This window comes from Odocoileus virginianus, chromosome 10 (genome assembly GCF_023699985.2).
Source record: "Odocoileus virginianus isolate 20LAN1187 ecotype Illinois chromosome 10, Ovbor_1.2, whole genome shotgun sequence".
Taxonomy (NCBI): Eukaryota; Metazoa; Chordata; class Mammalia; order Artiodactyla; family Cervidae; genus Odocoileus; species Odocoileus virginianus.
The window spans coordinates 11,648,424-11,661,262 of NC_069683.1; the positions used below are offsets into that span (position 1 = coordinate 11,648,424).

Sequence of the window (12,839 nt, forward strand, 5' to 3'; positions counted from 1 at the left end):
GCCCACAACAGTTAACAACTTGGCTCCTGTTTGCTGCCCACCTCACTCAAAGTCCGTCCGTCCCCCTTGATTCTTTTATTGTCATACAATACATATAACAGGAGATTTACAATTTTAACTGCACAGTTCAGTGACATTTAATACATTTACTAATACATTGTCATGTAAACATCTTCATAAGTTTTTCATCTTCTCAGATTGAAACTCCACATCTGTTAAGTAATTGCTTCTCATTCCTGCCTTCTTTCAGCCCCTAGAAACCATAATTTTGCTCTCTTTGTCTCTAAGAGTTTTATTATTTTATACAATTAAATAAATTGAATTATGCAGTATTTGTCCTTCTATAACTGACTAATTTTACTTATAATAATGACCTGAGTGTTCATCCATGTTGCTACAAATGGCAGGATTTCCTTCTTTTTAAAGTCTGAATAATTTTCCACATAAGTATATACCACATTAGAAAATCCATTCATCTATTGATGGAGACTTGGGTTGTTTCCATGTCCTAGCTGTTGTGAATAATGCTGATAGTGAAAAGTGAAAGTTGTTCAGTCATGTCTGACTCTTTGCCACCCCATGGACTATACAGTCAATGGAATTCTCCAGGTCAGAATACTGGAGTGGGCAGCCTTTCCCTTCTCCAGGGGATCTTCTCAACCCAGGGATCGAACCCAGGCCTCCCACATTGCAGGCAGTTTCTTTACCAGCTGAGCTATCAGGGAAGCCCAAAAGTGAAAGTGAAAGTTGCTCAGTCGTGTCCAACTCTTTGTGACCCCATGGAATATACAGTCCATTGAATTTTCCAGGCCAGATTACTGGAGTGGGCAGCCTTTCCTTTCTCCAGGGGATCTTCCAGCCCAGGTATTGAACAATGCTGAAATGAACTTAATAGTGCAAATACTTCCTTGAGATCCTAATTTAAATTGTTTTGAATAAATACCCAGAAGTGGGATTACAGGACATATGGTACTTCTAACTTTGATTTTTTGAGGAAACCCCCTCTTGTTTTCCAAAGGGTCTGTACCAATTTATATTCCCATTGACAGTAAAACAAAAGTACCCCATTTCTCCATATCCTTGCCAACCCTTTTGTTTTATATAATGGATGTTCTAACAGTGAGGGGATATCTCACTGTGGTTTGGATTTGCATTTCCCTGATGATTAATGTTGTTGAACATTTTTTCATATACTTGTTATTCATATGTACGTCTCCTTTGTAGAAATACATATTCAAGTCCTTTGCCCATTTAAAAAATTAAGCTATTTTTGAGCATGTGAACACTAGGTTAAAGTGAAAGTGAAATCACTCAGTTGTGTCCAACTCTTTGCAACCCCATGGACTGCAGCCTACCATGCTCCTCTGTCCATGGGATTTTCCAGATAAGAATACTGGAGTAGGTTGCCATTTCCTTCTTTAGGGGATCTTCCCAACCCAGGGATCGAACCTGGGTCTCCTGCATCGCAGGCAGATGCTGTACCTCTGAGCCAACAGGGAAACCCTTAAGGTACTAGATACCTAAGTTATTACATGAAAATAATAATTTAATTACCTAAAATTTAATTTATTTTGTTTCTATTGAATTGGAACATTTGGCAGACATTGATTTTTCTAGTTCAACCTGAGTACATCTCTGACAGTTTTCAGCAGGGTTCCACATAGATACGATGGCCCTTGAGTAACCCATGAATAGGATTTCCTGAAATCTCTGTATGTATAGTCCATACTTTTTTAGTTAAAACTTTCTTCTGCTATACAATGAGGTTTTCTACATTTTCTGTTACGTTTCCAATAGTAACACAAATTAATGTAAAGTGAATCATGAAATTCCCGATGTTCAAGCTGATTTTAGAAAAGACAGAGGAACCAGAGATCAAATTGCCAACATCCACTGGATCATCGAAAAAGCAAGAGAGTTCCAGAAAAACATCTATTTCTGCTTTATTGACTATGCCAAAGCCTTTGACTGTGTGGGTCACAATACACTGTGGAAAATTCTGAAAGAGATGGGAATACCAGACCACCTGACCTGCCTCTTAAGAAACCTACATGCAGGTCAGGAAGCAACAGTTAGAACTGGACATGGAACAACAGACTGGTTCCAAATAGGAAAAGGAGTATGTCAAGGCTATATATCGTAACCCTGTTTGTTTATCTTATATGCAGAGTACATCATAAGAAATGCTGGGCCGTCCAAATAGGAAAAGAAGAAGTGAAACTCTCGCTGTTTGCAGATGACATGATCCTCTACATAGAAAACCCTAAAGACTCTACCAGAAAATTACTAGAGCTAATCAATTAATATAGTAAAGTTGCAGGATATAAAATTAACACACAGAAATCCCTTGCATTCCTATACACTAACAATGAGAAAACAGAAAGAGAAATTAAGGAAACAATACCATTCACCATTGCAACAAAAAGAATAAAATACTTAGGAGTATATCTACCTAAAGAAACAAAAGACTTATACGTAGAAAACTATAAATCACTGATGAAAGAAATCAAAGAGGACACAAACAGATGGAGAAACATACCGTGTTCATGGATTGGAAGAATCAATATCGTCAAAATGGCTATTCTACCCAAAGCAATCTATAGATTCAATGCAATCCCTATCAAGCTACCAACGGTATTTCTCACAGAACTAGAACAAATAATTTCACAATTTGTACGAAAATACAAAAAACCTCGAATAGCCAAAGCAATCTTGAGAAAGAAGAATGGAACTGGAGGAATCAACCTGCCTGACTTCAGACTCTGCTACAAATCCACAGTCATCAAGACAGTATGGTACTGGCACAAAGACAGAAATATAGATCAATGGAACAGGATAGAAAGCCCAGAGATAAATCCACGAACCTATGGACACCTTACCTTCGACAAAGGAGGCAAGGATATACAATGGAAAAAAGACAACCTCTTTAACAAGTGGTGCTGGGAAAACTGGTCAACCACTTGTAAAAGAATGAAACTAGAACACTTTCTAACACCATACACAAAAATAAACTCAAAATGGATTAAAGATCTAAATGTAAGACCAGAAACTATAAAACTCCTAGAGGAGAACATAGGCAAAACACTCTCCGACATAAATCACAGCAGGATCCTCTATGACCCGCATCCCAGAATATTGGAAATAAAAGCAAAAATAAACAAATGGGACCTAATGAAACTTAAAAGCTTTTGCACAACAAAGGAAACTATAAGTAAGGTGAAAAGACAGCCCTCAGATTGGGAGAAAATAATAGCAATCGAAGCAATAGACAAAGGATTAATCTAAAAAATATACAAGCAACTCCTGAAGCTCAATTCCAGAAAAATAAATGACCCAATCAAAATATGGGCCAAAGAACTAAACAGACATTTCTCCAAAGAAGACATACAGATGGCTAACAAACACATGAAAAGATGCTCAACATCACTCATTACCAGAGAAATGCAAATCAAAACCACAATGAGGTACCATTATACGCCAGTCAGGATGGCTGCTATCCGAAAGTCTACAAGCAATAAAGGCTGGAGAGGGCGTGGAGAAAAGGGAACCCTCTTACACTGTTGGTGGGAATGCAAACTAGTACAGCTGCTATGGAGTTCAGTGTGGAGATTTCTTAAAATACTGGAAATAGAACTGCCGTATGAGCCAGCAATCCCACTTCTGGGCATACACACCAAGGAAACCAGATCTGAGAGAGACACATGCACCCCAATGTTCATCGCAGCACTGTTTATAATAGCCAGGACATGGAAGCAACCCAGATGCCCATCAGCAGACGAATGGATGAGGAAGCTGTGGTACATATACACCATGGAATATTACTCAGCCATTAAAAAGAATTCATTTGAATCAGTTCTAATGAGATGGATGAAACTGGAGCCCATTATACAGAGTGAAGTAAGCCAGAAAGATAAAGAACATTACAGCATACTAACACATATATATGGAATTTAGAAAGATGGTAATGATAACCCTATATGCAAAACAGAAAAAGAGACACAGATGTATAGAACAGACTTTTGGACTCTGTGGGAGAAGGCGAGGGTGGGATGTTTCGAGAGAACAGCATGTATATTATCTATAGTGAAACAGATCACCAGCCCAGGTGGGATGCATGAGACAAGTGCTCAGGCCTGGTGCACTGGGAAGACCCAGAGGAATCGGGTGGGGAGGGAGGTGGGAAGGGGGATCGGGATGGGGAATACATGTAACTCCATGGCTGATTCACGTCAATGTATGACAAAACCCACTGAAATGTTGTGAAGTAATTAGCCTCCAACTAAAAAAAATAAATGAAAAAAAAAGAAAGAAATGCTGGGCTGGAGGAAGCACAAGCTGGAATCAAGATTGCCAGGAGAAATATTAATAATCTCAGACATGCAGATGACACCACCCTTATGGAAGAAAGTGAAGAGGAACTAAAGAGCCTATTGATGAAAGTGAAAGAGGAGAGTGAAAGACTTGGCTTAAAGCTCAACATTCAGAAAACAAAGATCATGGCATCTGGTCCCATCACTTCATGGCAAATAGATGGGTAACAGTGGAAAAAGTAACAGACTTTATTTTTCTGGGCTCCAAAATCACTGCAGATGGTAATCGCAGCCATGAAATTAAAAGATGCTTACTCCTTGGAAGGAAAGTTATGACAAACCTAGATAGCATGTTAAAAAGCAGAGACATTACTTTGCCAACAAAGCTCTGTCTGGTCAAGATTATGGTTTTTCCACTGGTCATGTATGGATGTGAGAGTTGGACTGTGAAGAAAGCTGAGTGCCGAAGAATTGATGCTTTTGAACTGTGGTGTTGGAGAAGACTCTTGAGAGTCCCTTTGACTGCAAGGAGATCCAACCAGTCCATCCTAAAGGAGATCAGTCCTGGATATTCATTGGAAGGACTGACACTGAAGCTGAAACTCCAGTACTTTGGCCACCTGATGAGAAGAACTGACTCATTGGAAAAGACCCTGATGCTGGGAGGGGTTGGGGGGCAGGAGGAGGAGGGGACGACAGAGGATGAGATAGTTGGATGGCATCACAGACTCATTGGATATGAGTTTGGGTAAACTCCGGGAGTTGGTGATGGACAGGGAGGCCTGGCGTGCTGTGATTCATGGGGTCGCAAAGAGTCAGACACGACTGAGCGACTGAACTGAGCTGAACTGATCTGAAGCTGAGTGGAATGGGGAGACACTGACTGGGCTGTAACTGGAGACTTGCCCAACTTCTCTTTTACCCCACTTGCTCGTTGACCCCCACTTCTGCCAGTGCTGTAGACAGTATCATGCCTAAGAAGTTAAATTACTCTTTCCCCTTGCTTTACGCATTATGTATACTTCTGGGGTTTGCTCTCCTTCAACTTGGAGAAATCCTAGTTAAAAGTTACCCATCCTTCTACAGTCTAAAGGGATGAATCAATGTTAAAAAAAAAAAAAAAAAAAGTTTTGTGACCGTCAGTGAAAGATTCTATTAAATGACTATCTGCCTATTTACTTAAGGGAAGGAGGAAGAACCAATGCCCTGTCTTAAGCAATGTCCTTGTAAATTAGAATCTCATCTGGTAAAACATTCTTACCTACCCTTTATTCTCCTTATATTCAGGAAATGCCTGTGTTTATCTAAGTTTTGATAAAATAAAAACTGTCCCACCCACCAGCAGTCTACTATTTTCCTGGAAACATGAGTCTTCTTAAAGTAGCTAAATATCTCAACCTGCTGAGAATCTGATGATCAGTATGATGAGATGGTTGGATGGCATCGCCGACTCAGACATGAATTTAAGCAAAGTCCGGGAGTTGGTATGGGAACTCCCAGGGAAGCCTGGCATGCTGCAGTCTGTGGGGATGCAAAGAGTTGGACAGGACTGAGCCACTGAACTAAGATGAATGACAAGACGTGGGGCCTCTCTGGTGGCTTAGTGGTCACGAACCTGCCTGCCAGTGCTGGAGATTTAAGAGACGCAGGTTCAATCCCTGGGTGGGGAAGATCCCCTGAAGGAGAAAATGGCACCCCACTCCAATATTCTCACCTGGATAATCCCATGAAAGAGGAGCTTGGCTGGCTACAGGCCATAGGGCTGCAAGAGTCAGACATGACTGAGTGTCTGAGCGGTGGAGCAGGGTGTGCCAATACCAGATCAATGCTTGATAAACCTTACATCATGTAGGGGTGTTTGTGTGTGAGGGTGCAAGTGTGTGTGGTCACAGGTGCACACTTGTTTCAGAATGTCACCCCACATTACAGTTAGCATACAATCACGCTTATGTTTTAGTGTATAAACCCCATTCTGTACACTTTCATGACTTTAGTTCTACCTTAATTGTAGTCCCTGTATTCTCAAAGTCTCATCAAACTATAGATTCTTTCTGATATCACTGTCAGTGTAAATCAGGTGCAGGTGAATCATCAATAACTGTTGTGATCAGTACTCTGATGGGAGAGTTGGAGGACCAGGTTAGTAACATTTCAAACAGGAGATTTTGCTCATGACTGAGGAAGGCTCCATCTCAAACAGAAGTTGGGAAGAGAAATGTGGTGCTTCGTGCTTCTGCGGTTTAGGCCAAACTTATGAATTAAAAACATGAAGGGGCATATACTCGCTTGCATGGTCAACAACGTAGGATATGGATATATTAGGCATAATTTCAAACATTCAAATCAGCTTTATTCTGAAATCTTTTGATGATTTCTCAGCTTTCATGATGACAATAAGAATTCTTCTCTGAGAGTGACTGGTCATTTCTTTCCCTAGGTTCCTGTATCCTCCATCCACAATTGCTCATTTTTTTCCAGAGATTTTTCAGGGCATTTTTCACCTCTGCATTTCTCAGGGTATAAATCAGGGGGTTGAACATGGGTGTCAAAATACAGTAAAACACGGCCACTACCTTGTCGATGGACAAAGTGGATGATGGCCGCATGTAAATAAATATACAGGGCACGAAGAACAAGGCAACAACCGTGAAGTGGGCCCCGCAGGTGGAGAGGGCTCTGCGCCTCCCCTCTGCACTGTGGGACCTCAAGGAGCGCAGGATGACGAGGTAGGAGGTGGCCAGCAGGAGGAAGTTCAGCAGGCAGATCACGCCGCTGTTGGCCACCACCAGCAGGCCGATGACATACGTGTTGGTGCAGGCAAGTTCCAGCAAGGGGTACAAGTCACAGACAAAGTGATTGATCACGTTAGGCCCGCAGAAGGGCAGCTGCAGGACCAGCAGGAGCTGAACCAGGGAATGCAGGAAGCCCCCCAGCCAAGCCAGCCCCACCAGCAGGGCACAGAGATGCCTGGTCATGATGGCCGTGTAGTGCAGCGGCTTGCAGATGGCCACGTAGCGGTCGTAGGCCATCACCGTGAGCAGGATGATCTCAGTCCCTCCCAGTAAATGGGCTACAAAGAATTGAGCCAGGCAGCCCTCAAAAGTGAAGGCTCTCCCCTCGTACAAAGAGTCAGCAATGAGTTTGGGGGTCATACACGAGGAATAGCAAGTATCAATAAAGGACAAACACGAGAGGAAAAAGTACATAGGCGAGCCCAAGGTGGGGCTGAAGACAATGGTGATCATGATAAGCAGGTTGCCCCCAACAGAGACCAGGTAGACAATCAAAAAGAACACAAACAAGACCCTCTGCACCTTGGGGTTTTGTGAGAGTCCCAGCATGAAAAACTCCGTGACATTTCTTGGACTATCCATGAATCGTGAGCTGCCACAAGAACTTGGGTGAAAAGAGGTTTACCAAGAAAAAATTGTTACTACCTCTTATAAGACATTTCAAAGATTAAAAAATGGGGGAATTCAATGTGCAATACAATTAAACCAAATCCTCAATCCCAAAGCAAAAACATACATATTATTTTCTGCACTTCAGTAATTTTCCCAAAGTACAAAGCTAAATCACAGACAAAACAACACAAAATATTACATCTCTTGTAACCATTAAGAATAAATTCTCATTTTTTTAGATTAATATCTTCAAGGAGTCTTTTATAATAAAAAAAATTTTATATATGTACATATATAAGTTCATTAAAAATACCCAGTCATGGGAAAATAATTTTCCTAAATATTTTTCATAGCCGCACTTCCAACTCCCAGTTGTACTGTTCAATGCACCTAATTATCTTCTATATTTCCTCCATCCGCTATCACCATTGAAATCATCATTGACTTTTCCCTTTACTAGTCCATCTTATAATACCAAAATGAATCGCTGCAGCTTTTCAAATCTTATTCCTTAACCTTCATCCATTCATCCATTTATTTATTCCATAAACATTCTTGAGGACCTACCACACTGTGGGCTTCCATGGTGGATCAGTCAGTAAAGAATCTGCCTGTGATGAGGGAGACCCAGGTTAGATCCCTGGCTTGGGAAGGTTCCCTGGAGAAGGGAATGGCTGCCCACTCCAGTGTTCTTGCCTGGAGAATCCATGGACATAACATCCTGGTGGGTTCTCAACGGGTCAAACACAACTGAGTAACAAACGCTTTCACTTCACTTTCACCAGACCCAACCACAGTTCTCAGCACTAGATTTAGACTAATTAGCAAAGTAAGTTGATGGTCGTGATAATAACATCATAGCTGGTGTCTCCGTCGTCTTCCTCACCCAGACAGCTGCTCAGTGGTCCACACTTCAGTCACAGTAATATTTATAAAACTTAATCATTCAATCATGTCACTAGCCAGTTTAAAATTCTTCAAAGACTCCTCTTTATATTCAAGATAAATATCTAAGGATTTTAGTCTCCTTACAAGTCCCTGGACCCTGCAAACCCATCCATGATCTCCTTCAGTTCCCCTCCCTGTTCACTGCTGTGGACTACCCTAAATTTCTGACCAAGCCATACTCATTCACATCTCATTGCCTTCCACATGTTATTCCATCACCCCAGCTACTGCCCCATCCTACATACCCATTCCCAATTCTACTTACTGACTCAAACATCCTTCAGAATTTCCACAAGGAAAATGATGTGTCCCCTCACGTTAGTCTAGATTATCAGAACTTCCACTGTGCACCTATATCACCTCCATCCTAGACTTTTTCACACTAAGTTCTATTGGTCTTCCTCCACCCTCCCACCCTACATTAGGAGTAGCTTGAAAGCAGGAATTTTTGTGCTCAGTATCCTCATTGCCAGACATGAAGCAGTGTTCAATGAATGTCTGTTGAATGAATAAAAATCTAAAACCAAAAAATATAGGAAACTTATAATACCTGGATCTAAGAAGGTTGATAGCTTCTTATTAAAATTTTTATTAACTTCTAACATGGCAGGGTGATATAACCAATATAATTCTTGCAGGTCATCTGGTCTATATTTCTGCATCATCTGGTCTTTCTTCCTTGATGATATGTGTGTTAAGTGCCTAAATAGGACTTTTAAAAGTTTTTGCTGAGAGGGAAAAAAAATGCAGTGAGAAAGTATCTGTGATTTCATAACCTCTTCTTTGACTTGGAAATCTCTCACAATCCTGAGTGACCCAGGTTCAAAAACTGGATAAGAGATTTCATCTATTTATGGGCTACAGTGGAGTTCTTAAATCTTCACTTGCTATCTTTTTCTGCTTAAAAACCCATTAAGAGAGTTTGTGACAATTTGACAGACGCATCTTTGGTTTTGACCTTGACATACTAAGTAAGCAGCCCAAGTCACAGAAGCCAGGTTGTGGGATACCCTCGCCCTATACCCACTCCTACACCATAAAGGGTCCTCCAGGGCCCACAGTGCAAAGCCCACGGAACGGACAGAGAAACAGAAGAAGGACAAAGCTGCTCGCTCTGGTTTTTGCCAAGGTTGTGTATCAGCAAATCTTCTAAGGAAAAGGTGGGGTGAGTAATTACAAAAATAAATCAGGATGATTAGACAAAGTCTAGAAAACATTTAAAGGAGATTAAAATATAACTCTTAGTACTGCCATCCAAAAGGGAAATTCTCAATTTTCTAGTGCATTCTCCTTCCACTTTCTTCTATATATGAATTTTTATTCACTTCTCACTTAAACTTTTTAAATCATACCATAAATTTAACATATAATTTTGATTTATATTATAATTTAAACATTTCCCATATCATTGTAAACTCTTTCAACATTTTTTTAACAATTGCATACTATTCTTTCAAGTGGATATATCTGATAATAAGTCATTGTCTCTAACAGTACGAAAACTTCAACATGCATTCATTTATTTCTGGGTCCCAAGGATAATTTCTCAAGTGAATATACAATGTGAAAGTGTGAACGTGTTAGTCACTCAGTCGTGTCCGACTCTTTGCAACCCCGTGGACTGTACCCAGCCAGGCTCCTCTGTCCATGGAATTCTCCAGGTAAGAATATTGGAGTGGGTTGCCATTCCCTTCTCCAGAGGATCTTCCTGGCCCAGGGATGGAACCTGCATTTCCTACATTGCAGGCAGATTCTTTACCATCTGAGCTATCAGGGAAGCCCCAAATATACAATAGAACATTACATATTATAAAGACGTTTGATATCTCTAACCAAAAGAGTACTACTACCAATTTACACAGCTATCAACAAAATGTCTTAGATTATTTCTTTCTTTCACCCAGGCCAGTAATGGATATCACAATTTTTTTTGTGTGTGCTAAATTTTATCTTTCTTTTTTTCTTTTTGTTTGACCGCTGCTGATGGTAAACAACTTCCTGTGTTTTTCTATCCAGTGTATTCTGTCTTTGGAAATTGTTGAAACTGTAAAGAGCAATTTGGAGTGAACTGAGAGTGAACTTCAGAGAAGGCAATGGCACCCCGCTCCAGTAATCTTGCCTGGAAAAATCCCATGGATGGAGGAGCCTGGTGGGCTGCAGTCCATGGGGTCGCGAAGAGTTGGACATGACTGAGCAACTTCACTTTCACTTTTCACTTTCATGCATTGGAGAAGGACATGGCAACCCACTCCAGTGTTCTTGCCTGGAGAATCCCAGGGACGGGGGAGCCTGGTGGGCTGCCGTCTATGGGGTCACACAGAGTCGGCCACGACTGAAGCGACTTAGCAGCAGCAGCAGAGAAGTAACTTAGTAGATGATTGATGTTTCCCAATATTGGCCTCTTAGGTGAAAACTCTTTTTTTTTTTTTTTTACATGTATTCCCCATCCCGAACCCCCGAAAACTCTTAAAATTCCTTCCCAAGCCAGTTTTGGAATTGGTTGAGAAAATTTTATGTCCATATAATCTGCCTATTTGAATATATAACTCAACATTTTGTTATGCACCATATCGTTTCATCATTACAATGAGACTGAAAAGCAAATATTATTCTCTCCTTCATAGATGATGAAATTAAATATCAGTGAAATCTCTTCTCATACTTAACTATCCCAAGGCTAGCAAGTGGTAAAACAGAATTTGACCACAGCTGTATCTAATGTCAAATTCACACACTTTTCATTGCATTATTCTATTAGGTTAGAAAACAGCCTGAGTTTCATAATTCTTTCTTTCCTAAGCAGCACTATTCGCTGTTAATAGTGCCTGAGTGACTGAGTTAGGAGGTCTGGGTTCTAGTTCTAACTCATTCAAGAGGTAACTGTGAGACTTCTGGAAATTCACTTCACCTTCCTGAGCCATAATATTCTCACTTGTAAAGTGATGGAAACTGAAGGTAAAGAAAGTGTTATCAAGACATAGAGAACAAACACATGGACATAAAGGGGATAAAGGGGGATGGGATAAACTGGGAGATTGGAACTGACATGTATACACTGCTGTGTGTAAAATATATAACTAATGACAACCTACTGTATAGCACAGGGGGGGGGAAAGGTACAATTAGTTTGTAGGACATATATTAAGTTAACCTTAAAAATGCATTCCAATATACATTGAGTGCAGACAAATACTGTTTGATTCCACATATATGAGATACCTAGGCTTCCCTGGTGACTTAGGTGGTAAAGAATCTGCCTGCAATGTGGGAGACCCAGGTTTGATCCTGGGTTGGGAAGATCCCCTGGGGAAGGGAATGGCAAGCCACTCCAGTATTCTTGCCTGGGAAATCCCATGGACAGACAAAGGAGTCTGGCAGGCTGCAGTTCATGGGGTGCAAAGAACTGAACACAACTGAGTGACTCACAGACACACATATGAGATGCCTAAGATATTCAGGTGTAGAGAGTCAGAAAGTACATTGGCAGATGCCAAGGGTCGGGGCAGGAGGAGGAGGAGGAAAGGGGAGCTGGTGTTTAACCGCGACAGAGTTTCAATTTAGGAAGGTGAAAAATTCAGGAAATGGATGATAGTGAGAGTTGCAAAACAACGTGAATGTTCTTAGTACCACTGAACTGTACAGTTAAATATGGTTAAAATAGTATGTTTTATATTATGTAACTTTTACCACAAATTAAAAAAAAAATGTTTTAAGTGTTATCAGCTGTAACCAGCTGTGGTGGTGTTTGGTGTTTACTCATTCAGTCCTGTCTGACTCTTTGCCACTCCGTGGACTGTGGCCCTCCAGGCTCCTCTATTCATAGGATTTCTCAGGCAATAGCTAACTGAGCCTGTTAGTAAACTGAAGTTTTTCCTTGTGTTTGTGAGCCATTGTTTTCATTTTTATAATCTCAGCACAATTTGAGACCTAGGTTTGAATCCCAGGGTTGGTACTCATTAATGGTATGAATTTGAGCAGATTTTTAACCTCTTTATGCCTTCATTTCTTCTTCCTTGTATCTAAAGGAATAAAAATCTGCTTTCATTTTTTTCCCCTAGTTATTATCACAAAAATGAATCTCAAGGATCTCTCTAGTACAGTTCACTCCCTCAAGACCCTGGATACCAATCCACTGATTTTGGATTCTGCAACTCCAAAGTTAGTTACTTCAGCAATT

The 12,839-nt window shown here is 40.7% G+C and overlaps 1 protein-coding gene and 1 non-coding gene across 2 annotated transcripts; both read right to left on the reverse strand.

Annotated features, from left to right (window-relative positions):
- Positions 1 to 1,428: 1,428 nt before the first annotated feature.
- TRNAC-GCA (transfer RNA cysteine (anticodon GCA)) lies at positions 1,429 to 1,499 on the reverse strand. The gene has a single exon. It is a non-coding gene; the product is annotated as a tRNA-Arg (tRNA).
- A 5,186-nt stretch (positions 1,500 to 6,685) lies between these two features.
- LOC139036955 (olfactory receptor 4C3D) lies at positions 6,686 to 7,684 on the reverse strand. Its single transcript, XM_070472795.1, has one exon. It carries the CDS (start codon positions 7,682 to 7,684, stop codon positions 6,686 to 6,688), a length of 999 nt encoding a protein of 332 aa, XP_070328896.1.
- Positions 7,685 to 12,839: the final 5,155 nt, after the last annotated feature.